The sequence below is a fragment of the Anomaloglossus baeobatrachus genome, chromosome 12 (genome assembly GCF_048569485.1).
Source record: "Anomaloglossus baeobatrachus isolate aAnoBae1 chromosome 12, aAnoBae1.hap1, whole genome shotgun sequence".
Classification (NCBI taxonomy): Eukaryota; Metazoa; Chordata; class Amphibia; order Anura; family Aromobatidae; genus Anomaloglossus; species Anomaloglossus baeobatrachus.
Genome location: NC_134364.1, coordinates 21,273,403 through 21,296,211, shown reverse-complemented (window position 1 = coordinate 21,296,211; position 22,809 = coordinate 21,273,403). Strand labels below are relative to the sequence as shown.

Genomic DNA, 22,809 nt, shown 5'->3' with positions numbered 1-22,809 from the left:
ATACATTTATGATATCAGCCTGTGAGGTATCTCTATATTGTTGCTCCTGTCATTTGTTACTTTTGTACATTGACTAGGATTTTCCTCTTGGTCTATGAACACATGGATGTGTACTATTATGGATGGTATAGACCTCATGATGATTAAGGAGGTTTTTCCACATTGAAGTGTCTTGTCTCACCGTTCCTGCCTCCACATATTTATATAAGTATATGGCTATATGCTATGTGTGATATTTGTACAGCAGGAACTGTTTTGAGATAGTGGCTTGATGTGGTCTTTTCTCCATGTTATGGGACCTCTACCCTTTTTGGATTGGCCCTCGTACTATGTATCATGAATTTGGGACACTATTGACATATTTGTCTTTTACCTATAGTGTTTGTGGTGATGTACACCGTTTTCCTCCCCTCACTTGTCCACTTGTTCCATGAATATTAATAAAATATGCAATGAACCGCAGATCGCCTCTTCTCTTTCTTGTTTAAAATGAAGTGGTTGTAGTCCTGTACAGTTTATTGCTATTGTATAGGTTTTAACGTATTGGCAACAGGACGATGTCTATGTGTGATTGGTAGCTGGTTTGGGACTTGAAAGCAGATATCCCATGGTGGAATGTAATTTGGATATTCAAGCCCCCTATCCTGACATAGTCATTTTGGCCAGTCAGAATATAACTCTGTTGATCACAATAGTATTTTCCAACTTTTTTTGGACTGCACCAAAATATGTCATCTTTTCCCTGGATTGACATCATTATGTGCAATATTATGCTGCTATAGCTCGTCTGTTTACTGTACACATCTTTTTAATTGTTGTGTTGCTTTGTGTAATAAAGATTACTATTTAAGATTTTGGATTCCTATGCTCCTTCTTTGAAGAAATATGATATATGTTTTTTCATGATGTTGCTATATTAATGACTTAGTCAGAAAAGAGCTCTTGGGCAGACCAGTGGTTTGGTGGTTAGTGCTGCTGCTGGGTTTTTTGGTTCAACTCTCAACCGAGGACAATGAGATTCAATCTCCCAGGTACACTATTGACATTGGTGACTACAAAGGGAAGCTGTGCTAGCTTTTCATTATTTTCCAATAAGTGCTGGTAGCGATATCAACGACTTAGCCAGATATCTACTCTAGGACAGCGCAGTGGCCTGGTGGTTAGTGCTGATGCTGTGCGATGTAATGCTGGGGTTGTTGGTTCAACTCTGGACTGCAATCCCACCCTCAGATGCACTATTGAAATATGTGACCTGCTCCTGTTTTTTCATTATGTGCTGGTAGAGATATCACTGACTTAGCAAGATAACATTTCTTGGACGGCACAGTAGCTCAGTGGTTAGTGCTGGTGCTTTGCAGCATTGCAGTCCAGGGATCTAATCCCCACCAAGGATGAGATCTGCAAGGAGTTTGGAGCCTGTGCTGTTCTCTATGCTGGTGTTACTGGTATCAGAGTCTGGGGTGGTGTCCAGGAGGGCGCTGCAATATGGCTGCTTGTCTGTCATGTTCATTGGGCAAGTATTCTGAGCAGTGTTCCTGTCCTTGGAGAATAAACTAATACAGAAGCCAATTAGTAAGTACAGTATTCACTTACTATATGTAAAAGTTCAGGTGTCTGGTGGCATCTGAGCTGTAAAAGTTGCTTTTTGGACTTCGGTTTTTATAGCAAGAAATATTTCTAAGTCCAAAAGTGGCGCCCCTGACCTGGTCAGGCACCACTGAGTACTGCACCCATGCTGGGTGAGTACAAACAGGTAATCCCAAAGGCTGAATAGGGTGTGTACGCACAGACATAGAGTGACCAGGTCTCACACACATCTTAGAGGGGACCCCCGGGCAAACCCAAAAGGGGGCGTGGCCTCCACATCTCAGCTAGTGGTGGGTGGAGAAGCTTGAAGCTAGTGATGCAGCGGTAGTGAGTCAGAGAGAAGCAGTGGAGGAGGACACAGAAGCCGAGTCTGAAGCGGAGAGCGGGCACGCAGACACGCTAGTCAGACCCTGCAGGTGTAGTGGCTGTTTGCGGGGGAGTTCGGTTGCCACACAGTCAGCCTGAAAGGCACCTCAGGAAGAAGCAAGGTGGTTGAGTATGGGGACTCCTGGTAGGCCAGGCACGCACGGGGGACAGGTCCCTAGAGCCAGACATCCATTTAGTGGTCTGCTAAAACCTGCCGGTGAGGGCACTCCAGGTGCCTCACCAACCAATACAGAGTCCGCAGCATCCGCAGCACCGAGGGGGCCCATAAGTGAGATGGGGCGAGAAGCCATCTTTACTTGGTCCACACTGCCAGCAAACGGGCCATAAAGGGGAGAAAAGGCAGTTGCGACTTCCCTGGATGAATTCCATATACTTCAAGTCGGGGGTTATCCGAAACAAGAAGTGCTAGGAAGGCAAGCTTACAGTCACCCCTATACCAGCCTGAAGGATACCTGGTTCATCTCAGTATCGCCCGGGTTACCTCACAAAACCAGCTGAACGTGAGTAAACTAGTTAAAAGACATTTCTTGACTGCGACTGAGTTATTCTGCGACCTGTGGTTCCACGCACATACACCCGAGCCCCTGGGGCCAGCCTCACTTTCGGGAGGCCATAACACCAGACTGCAGACACCATCATCCCCAGACGCTCGTTAAACTGCAGTGGCGGTCACTACCCTGATCGCAAAACCGAGAGTGGCGTCACGACTCTTATGAAAGTGAACCTGACATACCTGTTGCCAGAAGGGTCCCTACAGAGAAGTCCCCGCAGTGTCCCGCAGGTGACCGCTGCAGCGCTGTGGTGGGCGGCTCATTTTCTGGCGTCACGAACAGGATAAGGACTAGACCTGTTAAGACAAGTGACCATGCGCCTTGGCGGTCCGATTGAAAAGTTTGAAACGCCGCCATATTGCCACCGCAGAAAGCGCGCCAAAGAAACAACAGCAGCCTGCGCAAAAAGAAGTAACCGCCCACGAAGAGGTGTGGCAGACCTAGAACCCCTGGAGCGCAATGGCCCTGCGAGAGAGAGAGATGGGGGCGGATCTGTCCGTGCACGGCGGGAACGCCGCAGTCTGGAAGAAACGAAACTGAAGAGAGCGTGTAGAGAGAACTGGTTGAGCAGCCTGCAAGGCAGCATGGAGACATCGGGGAGCGTCCGCGAGGAGCCGGGCTGGACCAGACCGATGACGGCTAGGATGGCTGTAATGCACTGTTGGCTCCTAAACCCAGCCACATTACAAGCTAACCTGCAGTGGTGGGTGGTCTCTTAGGCAATGAGCTGGAAACAAAAAAAAAAATTATATCTCAAGAACAGTTGATAATTTAAGCAGTAAATTGCAAATGTATTAGTTTTTTTTTTTAAACAATCTGACAATACCCTTATGGGAAGATGTATTGTTTACTGCTTGTTGCTTAGGTTGCCGGCCACTTCTGTAGCCTCTATGGTAGCAAGTCTCCTAGTCAAGGAGTGCAGAAGTGCTGCTCTGAAACTGGCCGAATGGTTGGAACAAATTTTATGGCGTAAAATATGAGGCATTTGTCGTCTGAGCTCAGCGACACCCCCACCCACTTATCAAAAAGTTGCCAGACCTGGCCTGCGAATGACGTATAAAAACAAAAAGTCACTCAATTTTTGTGCAACTAAGTACTGCAAACATTTCACAACCTTTCAAACAGTTTTTGACCAAGTTCTTATATGAGAAGCAAACTTACAGTTAGGTCCAGAAATATTTGGACAGTGACACAATTTTCGCGAGTTGGGCTCTGCATGCCACCACATTGGATTTGAAATGAAACCTCTACAACAGAATTCAAGTGCAGATTGTAACGTTTAATTTGAAGGTTTGAACAAAAATATCTGATAGAAATTGTAGGAATTGTACACATTTCTTTACAAACACTCCACATTTTAGGAGGTCAAAAGTAATTGGACAAATAAACCAAACCCAAAAAATTTTTTTTATTTGCAATATTTTGTTGCGAATCCTTTGGAGGCAATCACTGCCTTAAGTCTGGAACCCATGGACATCACCAAACGCTGGGTTTCCTCCTTCTTAATGCTTTGCCAGGCCTTTACAGCCACAGCCTTCAGGTCTTGCTTGTTTGTGGGTCTTTCCGTCTTAAATCTGGATTTGAGCAAGTGAAATGCATGCTCAATTGGGTTAAGATCTGGTGATTGACTTGGCCATTGCAGAATGTTCCACTTTTTTGCACTCATGAACTCCTGGTTAGCTTTGGCTGTATGCTTGGGGTCATTGTCCATCTGTACTATGAAGCGCCGTCCGATCAACTTTGCGGCATTTGGCTGAATCTGGGCTGAAAGTATATCCCGGTACACTGCAGAATTCATCCGGCTACTCTTGTCTGCTGTTATGTCATCAATAAACACAAGTGACCCAGTGCCATTGAAAGCCATACATGCCCATGCCATCACGTTGCCTCCACCATGTTTTACAGAGGATGTGGTGTGCCTTGGATCATGTGCCGTTCCCTTTCTTCTCCAAACTTTTTTCTTCCCATCATTCTGGTACAGGTTTATCTTTGTCTCATCTGTCCATAGAATACTTTTCCAGAACTGAGCTGGCTTCATGAGGTGTTTTTCAGCAAATTTAACTCTGGCCTGTCTATTTTTGGAATTGATGAATGGTTTGCATCTAGATGTGAACCCTTTGTATTTACTTTCATGGAGTCTTCTCTTTACTGTTGACTTAGAGACAGATACACCTACTTCACTGAGAGTGTTCTGGACTTCAGTTGATGTTGTGAACGGGTTCTTCTTCACCAAAGAAAGTATGCGGCGATCATCCACCACTGTTGTCATCCGTGGACGCCCAGGCCTTTTTGAGTTCCCAAGCTCACCAGTCAATTCCTTTTTTCTCAGAATGTACCCGACTGTTGATTTTGCTACTCCAAGCATGTCTGCTATCTCTCTGATGGAGTTTTTCTTTTTTTTCAGCCTCAGGATGTTCTGCTTCACCTCAATTGAGAGTTCCTTAGACCGCATGTTGTCTGGTCACAGCAACAGCTTCCAAATGCAAAACCACACACCTGTAATCAACCCCAGACCTTTTAACTACTTCATTGATTACAGGTTAACGAGGGAGACGCCTTCAGAGTTAATTGCAGCCCTTAGAGTCCCTTGTCCAATTACTTTTGGTCCCTTGAAAAAGAGGAGGCTATGCATTACAGAGCTATGATTCCTAAACCCTTTCTCCGATTTGGATGTGAAAACTCTCATATTGCAGCTGGGAGTGTGCACTTTCAGCCCATATTATATATATAATTGTATTTCTGAACATGTTTTTGTAAACAGCTGAAATAACAAAACTTGTGTCACTGTCCAAATATTTGTGGACCTAACTGTAGCTATGTAGGGTCTATAGAAGCAACCAGGAACTAGATATGAGCAAATATATTCCCAGGACCCTGATTTAGCGATCAGGTCACTAATCTGTAGCCGCTGGAAAAGAGCCCGTGAAAAGCTGGTCTGGAGCAACGTTGTGCATCTGACACTCAGCAATGATGACATCACACCAGACGCCCTAATAAGAGAGGAGCCGTGGATGCCATTAGGAGGACGTTTGTTGGCTTCCGTCTGTTAACCACAAAATTCTGACCTGACCTGCCAGGTTCAGACACCTTGGTCTTGTGAATCAATTCGCTCATATCTACCAGAAACCCTTGGGAGCTGGTGCTATTTGCATTTAGAGGGTCAGGGGGTGCATGCACACAAGCAGCATTGCTCTTCCTGTCAAAGTGATGACCTCTGTAACATTATAAGTCAGTGGGGGCCTTTGTGCTTCGCTGGTGTCTTTGCACATGATGCTGCATCATGATTTACGCATTTAACAGATGCTAAAATTTAGATGTGAGCAGAACCTTATCTGGTCCAAAACCTAGAACTTCAGACATACACGTAACCATTGCCTTCATGTAAAACCTGCTCCAGGACCCCCATTTACAATGTGCCATTTATAACACTAGTGTCTTCTTATAGCCGTGGAGTCAGGCACTGGGTCTGGTTGCAGTTTCTACCTCTGCCCCTGAACATTCCTATACTGCTCATGGTCAAAGAGCTTTTCTCAACTTGTCTTCAGCAGATCCCCGTTCCTCTGCCTCCCTGGTTGCCGGTGGTCGGTGCACTCCTCCTGGTTGCCGGTGGTCGGTGCACTCCTCCTAGTTGCCGGTGGTCGGTGCACTCCTCCTAGTTGCCGGTGGTCGGTGCACTCCTCCTAGTTGCCGGTGGTCGGTGCACTCCTCCTGGCTGCCAGTGGTTGGTGCACTCTTCCTGGTTGCCGGTGGTCGGTGCACGCCTCCTAGTTGCCGGTGGTCGGTGCACGCCTCCTGGTTGCCAGTGGTCGGTGCACGCCTCCTGGTTGCCGGTGGTCGGTGCACTCCTCCTGGTTACCGGTGGTCGGTGCACGCCTCCTGGTTGCCGGTGGTCGGTGCACGCCTCCTGGTTGCCGGTGGTCGGTGCACGCCTCCTGGTTGCCAGTGGTCGGTGCACACCTCCTGGTTGCTGGTGGTCGGTGCACGCCTCCTGGTTGCCGGTGGTCGGTGCACTCCTCCTGGTTGCCGGTGGTCAGTGCACTTCTCCTGGTCGCACCGCTAGTCTGAGCTGTGCGTTCTACTACGCTGCCTGCAGAAATAGCTTTGCCTCTGCGGTAAAGGAGGAGTTAATGGGTACCCCATTAATAGTGGCACTCTTTTTTTTTTTTTTTTTTTTTTTTAATAAATTTGTCACATCTTATTCCACCACATTCTTCATCAAGACTGGCGTAGAAGACATTTTAATGTTCTTCCTCTAGAGCCTGAATAAATTTTCGAGCACTAGATGGCAGACTAGAGACAATGTACCGTCCAGAGAACTGTATAGCAGACGTGGGGGTGATATATGGGCGGAGGGATACCATTCTTATCATGGCTTTCATCACTTGTGGTGAGAGAAGATTCCATAATTGGGATATTTTCTCTTTCCATTCATGAATACTTTAAATAACACCCTGTCACCCTCCACCATACATCTCAATGATGCCCATCAGATATACTTGGCCCAGCCACATTCCAGTCATGGATATAATATGTAGCTCTGAAACAACATTTTTTTTCTTGGTTCAATCACATGTGAGACTTAGAAGAGGGTGAACTCTTCGTTTAGAGGTGTCACATTCCACATGGGTCTTGTTATCATAGTTTGTGGTCCCCATCATACCTGTGGACCTCAAGACATTCCATGTCACAGATTAATATGGAAGAGTTGGGCATGGATGGTTGTCCTCCACTCCACCTAACCGGATTGCACCAAAGCTGCAACTTATCTATGCACAGGAGTTGAGTTTTGGGGGTCCATATACCGTTTACAACAATGGGATCCTGAGCTGGAGAATGAAATAAGTGCGTATGGTCATCTGCTGCTCAATACAAAGTCTATGGGAAGAACTGAGATAATGCAGCAATTGGTTATGTCCATCAGTCCCATGTACTTATTGGTTAGCCACTTAGAGATGAGCGAATTTGCCAAACTTGGGATTTATCAGATTCATTCAAATTCTAGCCAAAAATTTTAAGAAGGGGTTTAAGAAAAACCCTACAATAGTCGCATAGTCCCTCATCTGTCAATGCTGACACAGCTACATGGCTAACTAAGATACGGCTTTGCTTTGGCGCCATTATTCTCTGAAGATAGCTTTTGGTGTCATCTACGCCTTGCTGCCCGTTCTGATTTTATGACATACATGACTGTGTGAGGCAAAACACATGAAATAAAGGCGTGAGTCGAAAGCCAACCTGGGCCATAAGTGTAGAGTAAGCCAGTGCTATAGAGCAAGCATTAGGATGCCAAAAAGGATCAAAGGGGAGTTGAATCTACAGGAATAGTTGAGGCGCTAGGTGGCTTCAATTCCTTGGTCTTTAAGCTCTTCATAACCCATATGAAGCTAGCAGGTTGGCCATCAGTCATTTTGCTGGCTTCAAGTAAATAGAATTCCCCAAAATTTCTGTGAATTTTGGGTAATATGCTTAGTTTAGAAGCGAAATGCTCATCTCCACCACAGCTCCTTTCTTTTGGGAGACTTGTGTCCCTGTTCATTTTAGACTGGGTACCAACAATGACACTCTCAACAATCAGCAATTTATCACTGATCCTGTGAGATTTGGAATTTTTTCATTTTGCAAAAATATTTACACCAGTAAAGAAAATTGTAGTGAAAAGCCATTTACCGTTAGGTCTGTACTTTACAGATCCTGGCAGTGCATCCATATTGCCAGCTTGCCAGCCAACAGGGATGTTTCTTGAAGATGTGGCACTGGGATTATATTTTCTGGAGACCATTGGGTGCTACAATAATCGCATCTGACTCTAATGTGCAAAGTATTTGCTAAGAGTAAATCCACACAATGAGAAACCCTGTAATAACTGTTATCCATCATTATCCAGTCTTCTGGAGAGCACATGTGGCCTCCGGAGAGGTATCCGGATCTGTACACAAAGGAGCCCGGACGATGAAAATGCCAGCCAAGAGATCTCCTTACCGAAACTGCTCAATGGATTGTTAATTAAATAGTCTGTTAAAAATAGGTCTTTATAGTCCCACGATGAATCCACGGCATGTGACTGAGGCCGATTGTGATAGCGCAAACTAAACCAAGATATTTGTATTTTAAGGAGTTTTCCCTTTGGCAGACTCTACTGGCAGCAAATTGAGGGGGGAGGTGGGAACTTTTAAGCCTGTGTCTTTTTTCTATTGTCTAAGAGCATCTAAACAAAAGTAGGTTGGCCAATATCTTAATAAACGAAAATATGACCATTGAGACACATAGGCCAGCAAAGGAACTGTGTACACAAAACGGTAGTCTGATTTTTTGCAGTCAGGTGTGACCCCAGGGGTGTACATTGACATCTTGCCTCTCCTTCTCCGCCTCTTATATTCGATGTAGGCTATTAAAAAGAGGTGACAGAGAGAGAGGGGAACAATACATGACTAGTGATGGGTGAACCCAGACTGTAAAAGTGAGCGCGGTTTCAAATGAACCCGAGTGCCGCGCCTGGAGTTCTCAGGGAATTCCGGGTAATGATCCGGATCCAGCAGCTCGGGAAATAAAAAAAATAATAAAGAAAAAATGAAGAAAATAAGAATGAAGCAAGCATATTATACTTACAGAGTCTCTGGCGCAGCTGTAACTGCTTCTGGACACCTCATTCTACTTCCAGGAACGCTCATTATCACTCAGCCATATGCACTGCTTTCTCCGCCCACTGGCAGTCCTGCCATCTGTGATTGGTTGCAGTCAGATGCGCTCCCAGCCTGTGTGACAACGGTTGACTGCAACCAATCACAGACCCTATCTGCGGCTCTATATTGTGGTGTAAAACTAAATAAATAATAAAAAATTCGCTATATTTTGATGCTCAGCACAGATAAAAGGATATGGCTACAGGCTGCAGCCCCCAATCGAGCAATTATCTTGGCTGTGTATCAAACTTAGAGGAACCGCATGTGACTTTTTTAAATTTAATTATTTAAATAAATAATTTTAAAAAATGTTGTGCTGTTCCCATCAATTTTGATACCCAGCAGTGATACAGCCTGAAAGCTGGGAGCTGATATTCTCAGGCTGAGGAGACCCATGGTTATTGGGCCCACCAACCTAAAAATAGCAGCCTGAAGCCGCCCAGGATTGTCACATCCATTATATGTGACAATCCCAGAACTTTACCTGGCTCATCTCAATTGCCCTTGTGCAGTGACAATCGGGGTAATAGGGTTAATCGCTTCTCACAACTGTCAGTATGTCCTAGATTAGTAATGGGAGGCGCCTATGAGACCCCCCTCCATTACTGATCTGTAAGAGAAAAGAAATAAACACAAACACCGAAAAAATTCTTTATTTGAAATAAAATACAAAAAACCCCACCCACTTTCACCAATATATTAACCCCAAACACACTAAGGTCAGACGTAATCCACACGAGGTCCCACGACTATTCAAGCTCTGCTACATCTGAACTGACGGTGTGTGGACATAGAACATGACTGCCCACTGTGAGCTTCAGGCAGAGACTCAGCTGCGAGATGAGCGATGACGTCACTCAGGTTATTTGCGGTCACAGCTGGAGATTCCCATGGCCCTCCACCTGTGATTGCAGGTAAACTGACCTCAGTCACCTCACCTCAGGTAAGGTCACTGAGTTCACAGACCTGCATCTCCTGGCAGGAAAACACGTTGGTGTTTTTATACCATATTCCTGCACCTAATCTACACCTTCTGGCAAATAATGCTTTTTTTTGTGGAGGTGTAGATTGGGTACAGGGATATGGTATAAAAATGTCAGCACCAAATCTACATCTCTCGGCAAAAAAAATACAGTTTTCTGCCAGGAGATGCAGGTCTGTAAACTCAGTGACCTCACCTGAGGTGAGGTCACTGAGTTTATTAAGGTGACGTTACCTGTGATCACAGGTGGAGGGCCATGGGAACCATCAGCTGTGACAGCAAATAACCTGAGTGACGTCACCGCTCATCGAGCGGCTCAGTGTTTGCTGAAGCTCACAGCGGCAGGTCATGCTCTATGCTTTGCTGTCACTTCAGATGTACGAGAGCTAGAATCGTCGTGGGACTTATTGTGGATAATGTCGGGTCTGGGTGTTTTGGGGTTAATAAATTGGTGAAAGAGGGAGTGTTTTATTTTATTTTTTAAATAAAGGATTTTTTCAGTGTTTGTGTTTATTTCTTTTCACTTACAGATTAGTAATGGAGGTCTCATAGCTGCCTCCCATTACTAATCTAGGGCTTAGTGGCAGCTGTGGGCTGCCATTAACCCCTAATTACCCTGATTGTCACCGCACCAGGGCAACCGGGAAGAGCTGGGTAAAGTGCCGGGATTGTCACATCTAATACAGGTGTCAATCCTGGGTGGCTGCAGGCTGCTATTTTTAGGCTGGGGGGAGGAGGTCAGTAAGCATGTGTCTCTCCAGCCTGAGAATACCAGCTGTCAACTTTATTATGGCTGGGTATAAAAATTGGGGAGACCGCACGCTGGTTTTTAAAATTATTTATTTAAATAATATATAAAAAAGCCGCATGCAGATCCTCTTATTTTGATACACAGCAAAAATAAGGGCAAGGCTTATCTACGCTGAGTATCATAATACGGGAGGACCCTACGCCAATTTTTTAAATTTATTTATTTTTACACCACGCCATGATATAGAGCTGCAGATAGGGTCTGTGATCGCAAGCACTTAGACACACTGTCACACAGGCTGGGGGGCATGTTTGACTGCAACCAATCACAGACGCCAGCACTTCCGATGGGCGGGGAAAGCAGTGCATATGGATGAGCGATAATGAGCGGCCCTGGAAGAAGAGTGAGCGGCCGTGGGAGCAGTTACAGCTGCGTCGGAGACTAGGTAAGTATTAAGTGCTTGCTCCAATTCCTCTATCCCTTCTACCACTATTTTGAAGAGCCAGATTTTGGCCCCCATAGACTTATGAGGACCAGCATCTGGCCAGATATCTGAGATCAATTTCAGGCCAGAACCGTTTTTTTTTTTTTTTTTGTTTGTTTTTTTTTTAATCTGGTTAGACCCGCCGATACCTGGTTATATGCATGTCCGCCCATTACTAGATATGACGGCATGCAAGGTTTATCTGTAGTCTATAACCATGGAGATACACAAGTCTGCAGTTTGCAGTGCAGCTGTACACACAAAACAGTACTGTTTACACAGCAGCTTCATTTTACATTTTGGATATTTTCTGTACAATCTTTGAACCCCCTGAAATTTGAACATTAATGCACGAAAGAATCTCAACTGCAGAAATTGCAATGAAACTGTTAATCTTTCCTGCAGATAATGCGATCACATCTGAATCTCCTTCTGTAAACTCCTTTTTTTCGCTTCGCCTGCAATGAATCGGGGATTCTCTTCTAGAGTTCCACTGCTCGAAATACAACCAGCTATTTCTGTTTTACGGAGCTTATTGGGAAATATTTTTAGCACATGCTTACGCCTCGACGTTCTGGTGTGTGAACACCTCGGGCCACATTTAATGAAAAAAACTTTAATTTTGTGCCAGTTATGCAACAGCTATGAAAACGCCTTGTATCATTTACATATTATCTCTATGGATGATCACTTATGGGGCAGAGATCAGCCACAGTTGTTCCCTGATTTAGGCTCTGTGTGTCGGCAGAGATTGTACGGAGCGATGCAGAGTTCTTACAGCTCCAAAACGCACCACGTTCAACCATGTTGCACCGCCATATTGTGCTGCATTACAGGGTTAACGTCACCCTAAAACCATTAACTAGTCATAACTCCGTAATACGGTACTCGAGGATCCGGTGACGTGAAACTAATATAAAAATAAATGGAAACTAAACAAAGATGTTAATAATGATATAAATGATACCTACATACAAAGAAAAAAGACTAAGATTATCATATATTCTTAGATTTCCTATTAAATTATTCGTTTATAAAAATACTAATTATTAGCATTTTTTATTCAACCTATCATTCGTATATCTTACATATTCATTACACCTTTTTATCATATAGTCTGCATTTTTATTATTTATCATTATTCTACTTTTACTTTTATACTTCTTACTGACTTTATTATAATATATATATATATATATATATATATATATATATATATATATATATATAAAATATATACTTTTACTTTTATACTCCTTCTTCTTACTGCCTTTATTATATATATATATATTTATATATATATATATATATATATATATAAAATATATACTTTTACTTTTATACTTCTTACTGCCTTTATTATATAGATATATATACTTTTATTTTTATACTTCTTACTGCCTTTATTATATATATGTATATTATATATATATATTATTATATATATTAAAGGCAGTAAGAAGTATAAAAGTAAAAGTATATATATATTTTTTTTCATTTTTTTTATTATTTTTTTATCTCTTTATTTTTTACTGATATTTATTTTCCAGTTTACAACATTTTTAACATATCCATCTTTTTTTATATATATATATATATATATATATATATATATATATATATATATATATATATATATATAAATATATATATACGGTATACCGTATATAAATATACCATATGTATTTATATGTGCAGTATATATTAGAGGCAGAAGTTTCGATGTCGGTGCGAACTGAGCCTAATATATCCACCAGGTCCGATCAGTTTCCAAACCGATCCCAACAAAGCTTGATAGAGCCCATCAGCTTATAATGCAATTTCTCAGTTTTCCACCAGGGTTCTGCTGCTTTGTGGCATCAGGGTTAAGAACCGACTCGTTATTACCAATTTTTGCTTTTTTGCTTTCTTATATTTATAATACTAGAGCTTTATTTCTGTGGTATTTTATACCGACCCATCAGCACAAAGTTAAGTAAAAATGAATACATAAAGTTAATAACTCAACAGGACACTATGAATGATACCTTTTGCACACATCTGATATGCAGCATAATTTTAAGTCATTGAGGGGTTAAGTTGAAGCATACTCACAGGTCAGGTTGATAGTGGCCAAGCTGATTTGTTTAAGCCGACCTTGCCGGACCCTTTGACCTGACATATTAAATGAGGCAAATTATCAGCCAAGTGTGAGCACTGCAGGATGGTCATTGATACAGGACAGGACCAAAAATAAATCCAAATCACACATCGGGGATAAGGAGCCTTCCCACATCAGAATTCAGGCAAATTAAGAATTTCCGTGTATGCAAAAAAGAGACAGCGGGATAAAATGTCCATTGAAAAGAAGCCAAGAATTAAGCCCTCAAGAGACTTCCAAGGATATTTTGGACAGAAAGTCGTCCAATCAGGGTGGTGGTGACAGGAAAAGCGAACCGGAGTCCAGCTAGACCATATATGTATCCGAATAGACAGACTCCAGAGACTGAAACAGGAGCTGTCTGTCAGGAACCAGACCGGCCTCCCCATGGCCAGCATCACATGTCACTTGTCAGAGTAAAATACAGAAAAGGAAGGGGTATGATCAGATTTACAAATAAAAAAAAGTCAAAATATAGCTTTATTTATTATTAGTTTTTTATTATTATTATTATTATTATTATTAATATTAATTTATCTTTTTGGATTTTGCAGACTTGTTTTTCTGCAACTATACTTTTCATTTAATTTTATTTAGATATTAATATGTTAAAATGTGTGTTTCTGTGTGAGTGTGTGTGTGTGTGTGAGTGTGTGTGTGTGTGCGCGCATATATACACAAACACATTTTAACATAAATACATACACACACATACATAGAGTATATACAGTGTATATATATATATATATATATATACACACACACACACACACACACACACACACACACATTATTATTTTGTTTTACATTTTTACTTTAAAATAATTATTTTTTTACTTGAATCTTAAGCTTTTAACTGATTTATTGTTATTATTATTAATAATAATTATTATTTTGTTTTTTACTTTTTTATGTTTTATCTTTTTGGATTTTCTAGACTTTTTTTTCTTTGCAACTATAATTTTTTTTTAGAGATTATTTTGTTAAAATGTGTGTGTCTCTCTCTCTATTTATATATAATGTATATGTGTACCATATATGATATTTTTGGAATTTTTTATTTTGTTCTACATTTTTATTTTTAAATAACTATTTGGTCCATTGCAAAAAGTCAATAGGTTTAAAAAGTAAAAAAAAAACAAAACAATTTCCTTTTAGAGTTTAGGACCATATGATGTAAAAATGGAGACAGATGTGTGAATGGGCGCCCTGGGTGAATTGTAGTCACGTTGTTCAAAAGTGGATGGGAATGGTGCTGGGAATGGGGGAAGTTAATAAGCGGTAAATATTAAACACATGCACATTACATTACATACATACTGCCATTGGATTAGAGAATATTTTTCTTTTCCGTGAGTGATTTTTTTTTTTTAAAGGGATCTTGTCGGTATCGTATCGTGTCCCCAAACCGTGAGAAGCAGGAATCAGATAATGCTGAAACGCTCTTCCCAGCGCTGCAGGTGATTGACAGGTGTCAACAGAGCTGGGAGAAGCCGGACTAATGTCAAATATTTAAAGTATATCATCTGTGAAGCGGCAGAGACTAATATACCTGATGGCAATCGTGCAGCCATTATGTGATTCCTGCTTTCTGCAGTTTGGGCAGCATGAATCAGGTCACAGGAACCATAAATGGGTTTAGTGCTTGTAAAAATAAGCAATTTTGCAATTGACTGGTTCCACTGTTCCAGAGAAGCGAACAGTTTACTTTTGTTTACAGTTTGTTGCCTTGGAGACCGACCACCGCTGCTGGACAGCAGAACAGGCACAAGCTCTTTTCTATTGAACCCAGCCAGGATCACTAGAGCGCTCTTTTAACTCTAAATCCCAGCCAGCTTCAGTGCAGTCATTAAAAGCTAGACAGCAGCAGTGGTCGGTCTCCTAGGCAACCAGCTATAAACAAAAGAAAAGCAGTACATTGAAAGAGTGCTTATTTTTAAAATCCTTATCGGACAATACCCAACCATGAAGATGGGAATAAAGGCCGCTTTACACGCAGCGACATCGCTAACGAGATGTCATTGGGGTCACGGAATTCCGTGACGTACATCCGGCCTCGTTAGCGACGTCGTTGCGTGTGACACGTACGAGCGACCGCCAATGATCAAAAATACTCACCTTATTGTTGATCATTGACACGTCGTTCTAATCCCAAATATCGTTGCTGTTGCAGGACGCAGGTTGTTCGTCGTTCCTGAGGCAGCACACATCGCTATGTGTGACACCACAGGAACGACGAACATCACCGTACCTGTTTCCTCCAGCAACAAGGTGGGCGTGTCTTTCATGCGGCTGCTCTCCGCCCCTCCGCTTCTATTGGACGCCCGCCGTGTGACGTCACTGTGACGCCGCATGGCCCGCCCCCTTAGAAAAGAGGCAGTTCGCCGGCCACAGCGACGTCATTAGGAAGGTAAGTATGCGTGACGGGTCCGAGCAATATTGTGCGCCACGGGCAGCGATTTGCCCATGACGCACAAACGACGGGAGTGGGTGCGATCGCTAGCGATGTCACTGTGTGTAAAGTGGCCTTAACTCTTTAATTGATTTTGTCCGGTTTCCTACGCATGGGATAAAATCCTGAACGCTTGTCATAGCCCATAAATTGGTACAAGGTCATTACAGGAATATTACACTAAACTGTTCCCGCTTAGGAGGCTGGGAATAGTTTAAAACATTGGAAGGTGTTAAAAAAAAACCAAACAACTCAAATCTAATGTCCTATTGGATCTTCATCAGAAGAATAGATTATTTCCTGAATGGAAGTAACATTTCCTAATTGCTAGAATAAACGAGGCTTCAGACATGAGGTTCAATGCTATTGGTAAAGTTATTCATTAAATTAATGTGGATCTCTCCTGCTCGCCCCCCAACAATAACAGTTCAGGGTCCGTATTATATAAAGTTTGATCACTGTAGAATAAACATATTTTAATGTTTCTCTTTTTCCTTGTCTGATGTCAGAGAATGGAAACAGCCTGGAGAGACCCCGATACTTCCCACGGATGAGTGTTTGCTAAAGTTGTATCCAGCCTGGACCAAGTACATCAGCGACACAGATCCCTATGACCGTTTTTACAGTGCAGGTAAAATGTACAAGCCGGTGTGTAAAGGCGGCATTACACGCTACAATTTACCTGACGATATGTATTCGGGGGTCACGGTTTCCGTCATCGTTAGCGACGTCGTTGCGTGTGACACCTACGTGCGACTCCGAACGATCGCAAATAGGGTGAAAATCGTTGATTTGTTGACACGTCGTTCACTTTCAAAATATTGTTCATCGTTTGGAACGCAGCAGACATATTGGTGCGTTTGATACCCTGCCAACAACGAACAACATCCACACGACCGCCTTGGTCAAACAATATATCGCTGAACGATGTTGTGTCGCTTGTGAGATCGTTACGTGTGACCGCTAATAAACGAGCTATGAGCGATCTCCACAAATCATAACTACGATCTGGGCGTGTCACATCGCTAATGAGATCGTCAGATAAATCGTAGCGTGTAAAGCGGCCTTTAGTGACCAAACAAAGCCATGAGGACTTTTTATGGTTTTACCTCCGTCTTGTGAGTTCATGATATTGAGGGCGAACAGCATGGCATTGGAGAAAGCAGTAGCTTCTTCTTTGCTTGCAAAGTTCAAGCCGTACACCTGCCGGGCGTCCCTCCATTGGTGAAAGGTTGGCGTGGCCTGGTTATATTTCAGACCTTTCACAAGTGAATAGTTTATGACTACCTGAAAAGAAGAAATGTGATATTTACACAATGGAAGCAGCGGACCCTAATAGAAAGTTACTGAATAACAATACTGGAAACAGACAAGACTATGCATTAATTAAAGGATCTGAAAAACATGGCTGCTTTCCTACAAAACAGCGCCACAGGTCGGGTCTGGTATTGCAGCTTAAAAGGAACCAAAAAGCAATACTAATTGCAATTCCCATTAAGACTTTTTATTTTTCTCTCCTCTTTTCAAAGACTGCAGTGATGAATTATGTTTCAACCTCCTTTGACTGGAAGTGTTGCAGGCTAATACATGATTCTGGATTTCTAGTGCCACCACTAGGGGGAGCTCAGAGCTTTCTGTGGACTTATAAGCTCAATGACAGCTGTAGGCTCATAAGCGCCACTTAGTGGTGACAGCGAGTAAATAAAATCACCCCTTTATCAGTCAGGCTTAATTTCAGACTGGACTTACTTGCTGATCCTGAAGTTTGACTCCAACTACTCTGAAGGTGTTGTTGGCAGTATTATGGTAAATGTTAATCCGGCTGAAGCCCTGCTGTCCGGGTTTGATTGGCACCCATTTCTTGCTGGTGTCATCGTAGATCATGACAGAAGCACGAGCTTGGCAGATACTCTGTTCACTGAAATCATAAAAGAGAGAACGGCGTTAGCCATGGCGGATGAAGCCTCAATCAGCGCAATGCTCCTTCCCATAACCCCCAAGGAACACACGGGCCGCCAATCACACAACAAAAGCTTCTTCATTGCCGTGATATGATCAAGACCTCTGCTTCCTGTCAGTGAATTCAGTCTTGTTTATTTACAGAGGTTATAAATCCATGCAAACCAGATATTTCTCACTAATTATTTTGTTAGTTATTTTACGCCTCAACTGCAGAGTGATATAATCATCACAGCCGCAGGTTTGTGACCATTGTGAGATTGCATCGTTCCAACAGTGACCAAAGGGGTCAAAAATGGGCAGGAGACTTACCTATGCTCTATCTCAGCAAGACACCTACCTGTGTGGGTGTAACTTTCTAAATTTTGGACCATTATGGACTCTAAGGCTCTGTGCGCACTAGTGCGTTTTACCCGCGGATTTACCCGCGGATTTGCCGCGGAAATTTCTTGAGAAATGTCTGCAATCTTTGTGCAGACATTTCCCAGCAAATTCTATGAGAAAAAAAAAATAGCTGTGCGCACTGTGCGGATTTTTCTCAAGAAATTTCCTTGAGAAGAATTTCTCGAGAAAATTTCTTGAGAAAATGAGCATGTCAATTCTTTTCCGTAGGTACCCTGCGGATTTCGGCAGTACAGCCTGCAAAATCCACAGGGAACCACCCGCGGGAAAATCGCGGCTATTCCGCTGCTAATCCGCGGCAAATCCGCATGCGGATTTGGTGCGGATTTTTTCCAGAGGTCCGGAAATCTTTCACTCCCAGAAGTTTCTCAAGAAAGTTTCTTGAGAAACTTCACCTTTCTAGTGCGCACATAGCCTCATATAGATAAAAAGGCCTCCTGCACTTCACCCACACAGAATTTCTAATCAATTGAGTGTCCGCAAATCATTCTGGGAATTGTAGTTCTATTAACCATATAGTTAGTATAAGTTGTCACCGTTTAATAAGTTGCATTATCGAAGACCAACTTTTCTGGTCTTAATGTAATAGCGCCCTCTACTGTCTGTATCACTCTATATCACTATCTGTATTAGATCTGTGTATATCTTTGGAGGAAACCTAACATACTTAAGTGCAAACATATACTTGCAGTAATACGTAAATATTTTTTTGCGGGAGCTGGAACTTTTTTTCTAAACACTGTCCATTTGCAACCGGAGAGGCGGCCCTTGGAATTCTTTCTGTGCAACGCAACTACAACAAGGAATGTCCATATGGGACTGGTGAGCTAATGGAACAATTTTTTTACTTTTTCTCAGGTGTGCGTGAGATACGTAAGTGACATGTCCGTGTGTTGCCCGTGTGAAATGTTCCGTGTGTGATGCACAATGACGTTGATACATGCCGGCTGACAGCAGACAGCGACGCGCGATGAGAATGAACTCGGGTGAACTGTACCCGACTTCATTATCATCCCGCAGCTCTGTCTGTGTCGCGTCCTGATTAGCGGTCACCCGTGAAGGACTCACCGGTGACCGCTAATCCCCAGAGTGACTGAAGTGAGCAGCGCGATCAGGTTACCCGCGAGTAGCTGGATCCTTCACCCGAGACCGCAACTCACCTGTGACTTCATCGCTGTCACTCTGGCGACTTGCAGTCACAGTAGGAGGATTCAGCGGTGGCCGCGAGTAACCTCAGTGACAGCACAGCTGATCGCGCGGCTCACCTCAGTTGCTGCATGGAGCTGACAGGAGCGGCGGTGTTCTACTGCAGCTCCTGTCACCTTCACGTATCATGCACACGGACACACGGACCTAATGGAAAAACGCACGTGTATACTAACAACAAACATTGAATTACATTGGAGTACATTTGTCCGTGTCTCCGGTACATACGGAAACGGACCAAACAAGAACTACTAAGTAATAAAAGTACACAAAGCAAATGGGAGACTTTTATGAGCATCCTGAATAGGGCTTGTGCAGAAAATATACCCTATGGGAACAAACATGCTAGAAATAGGAGGAAACCCCTATGGCTAAATAGAGCTGTAAGGGAAGCAATAAAAGAAAAACAGAAAGCCTTAAAAGAATTAAAGAGGGTAGGTAGTGATGAGGCATTATATAATTATAGAAAATTAAATAAAATATGTAAAAAGCAAATTAAGTTAGCTAAGTTTGAGACAGAGAGACTCATTGCGAGAGAAAGTAAAAATAATCCTAAAATATTCTTTAACTACATAAACAGTAAAAAACTGAAAAGCGATAGTGTTGGCCCCCTTAAAAATAGTCTTGGTGAAATGGTGGAAGGGGATGAGGGTAAAGCCAACCTGCTGAATGACTTTTTTTCTACGGTTTTTATACAAGAAAATGCCATGGCAGATGACATGACCAGTGATACCATAAATTCACCCTTGAATATTACCTGCTTAACCCAGCAGGAAGTACGCCGCCGCCTCGAAATCACTAAGGTTGACAAATCTCCGGGCCCGGATGGCATACACCCCAGAGTACTACAGGAATTGAGTTCTGTGATAGATAGACCATTATTTTTAATCTTCTCAGATTCCTTAATAACAGGGTCGGTACCGCAGGACTGGCGCATAGCAAATGTGGTGCCAATATTCAAAAAGGGGACAAAAACTGAGCCGGGAAATTATAGGCCGGTAAGTTTAACCTCTACGGTTGGTAAAATCCTTGAGGGTTTCTTGAGAGATGCTATACTGGAGTATCTCAAGAAAAATAACCTTATGACAGAGTATCAACATGGGTTTATGAGGGATCGATCCTGTCAAACTAATTTGATCAGCTTCTATGAAGAGGTAAGTTCAAGTCTGGACCAGGGAAATGCAGTGGATGTTGTGTATATGGACTTTTCAAAAGCTTTTGATACGGTGCCACACAAAAGGTTGGTACATAAAATGAGAATAATGGGGATAGGGGAAAATATGTGTAACTGGGTTAAAAACTGGCTCAGTGATAGGAAACAAAGGGTGGTTATTAATGGTACGTACTCGGACTGGGTCTCAGTTCATAGTGGGGTACCACAGGGGTCAGTATTGGGCCCGCTTCTTTTCAACATATTTATAAATGACCTTGTTGGGGGCAGAATTTCAATATTTGCAGATGATACTAAACTCTGCAGGGTAATCAATACAGAGGAGGATAATTTTATATTACAGGGAGATTTATGTAAATTGGAGGATTGGGCTGAGAAGTGGCAATTGAAGTTTAATGTAGATAAATGTAAGGTCATGCACTTGGGTAGAGGAAATAACATTTATGATTATGTACTTAATTGTAGAACACTGGGTAAAACAGACACAGAAAAAGACTTGGGTGTATGGGTGGATGGTAAACTTCACTTTAGTGGCCAGTGTCAGGCAGCTGCTGCCAGGGCTAATAAAATAATGGGATGTATTAAAAGAGGTATAAGTGTTCATGAAAAAAATATAGTTCTACCTCTGTACAAGTCACTAGTGCGACCGCACTTAGAATACTGTGTACAATTCTGGTCACCGATATATAAGAAGGACATAGCTGAACTGGAGAGGGTGCAGAGAAGAGCGACCAAGATTATTAGAGGAATGGGTGGGCTGCAATACCAAGATAGGTTATTAAACTTGGGGTTATTTAGTTTGGAAAAACGAAGGCTTAGGGGGGATCTAATCACAATGTATAAATATATGAGGGGACAGTACAGAGACCTTTCCAAAGATCTTTTTACACCTAGGCCTGCGACTGGAACACGGGGGCATCCGCTACGTCTTGAGGAAAGAAGGTTTAATCATAATCACAGACGAGGATTCTTTACTGTACGAGCAGTGAGACTATGGAACTCTCTGCCGCATGATGTTATAATGAGTGATTCACTACTAACATTTAAGCAGAGCCTGGACGCCTTTCTTGAAAAATGTAATATTACCAGTTATGTATATTAGATTTTATGACAGGGTATTGATCCAGGGAACTAGTCTGATTGCCGGATGTGGAGTCAGGAAGGAAATTTTTCCCCATTGGAACCTGTTTGCCACATTGGGTTTTTTTTTGCCTTCCTCTGGATCAACATGTTAGGCTACGGGTTGAACTAGATGGACTTAGAGTCTCCCTTCAACCTTAACCCCTTAAGGACGAAGCCAGTTTTGTACTTAATGACCAGGCCATTTTTTGCAATTCTGACCAGTGTCACTTTATGAGGTCATAACTCTGGAACGCTTCAACGGATCCCGGTGATTCTGACATTGTTTTTTCGTGACATATTGTACTTCATGATAGTTATAAATTAAGAACGATATTTTTTGCTTTTATTTGTGAAAAAATCGGAAATTTGATGAAAATTTTGAAAATTTTGCAATTTTCAAACTTTTAATTTTTATGCCCTTAACCCAGAGAGTTATGTCACACAAAACAGTTAATAAATAACATTTCCCACATGTCTACTTTACATTAGCGCAATTTCTGAAACAAAATGTTTTGGGGTTAGGAAGTTAGAAGGGGTCAAAGTTCATCAGCAATTTCCCATTTTTTCAACAAAATTCACAAAACCATTTTTTTAGGGACCACATCACATTTGAAGTGACTTTGAGAGGCCTAAGTGACAGAAAATACCTAAAAGTGACACCATTCTCAAAACAGCACGCCTCAAAGTACTCAAAACCACATCCAAGAAGTTTATTAACCCTTCAGGTGCTTCACAGGAACTAAAGCAAAGTGGAATGAAAAAAAGCAAAAAATAAAATTTTACCTAAAATGTTGCTCTACCCCAAATTTATTCACTTTTAGAAGAAATAACACAACAAAATGAACCCCAAAACTTGTTACCCACTTTCTTATGAACGCGCCAATACCCCACATGTGGTCAGAAACCTTTGTTTGGACAAATGGGAGGGCTCGGAA

General features: G+C 42.4%; 1 protein-coding gene across 4 annotated transcripts in view; it reads right to left on the bottom strand.

The window, feature by feature from the left end:
* Positions 1–22,809, bottom strand: part of EVL (Enah/Vasp-like) — a 178,561-nt gene that overhangs the window by 45,177 nt on the left and 110,575 nt on the right. For all 4 annotated transcript variants that reach the window (XM_075330001.1, XM_075329999.1, XM_075330002.1 and 1 more), the window contains exons 2-3: positions 17,764–17,932; positions 17,124–17,301 (exon numbers count right to left, since the gene is read on the bottom strand). In XM_075330001.1, coding sequence (XP_075186116.1) covers positions 17,124–17,301; positions 17,764–17,932 — 347 coding nt within the window. The remainder of the gene's footprint in view (positions 1–17,123; positions 17,302–17,763; positions 17,933–22,809) is intronic.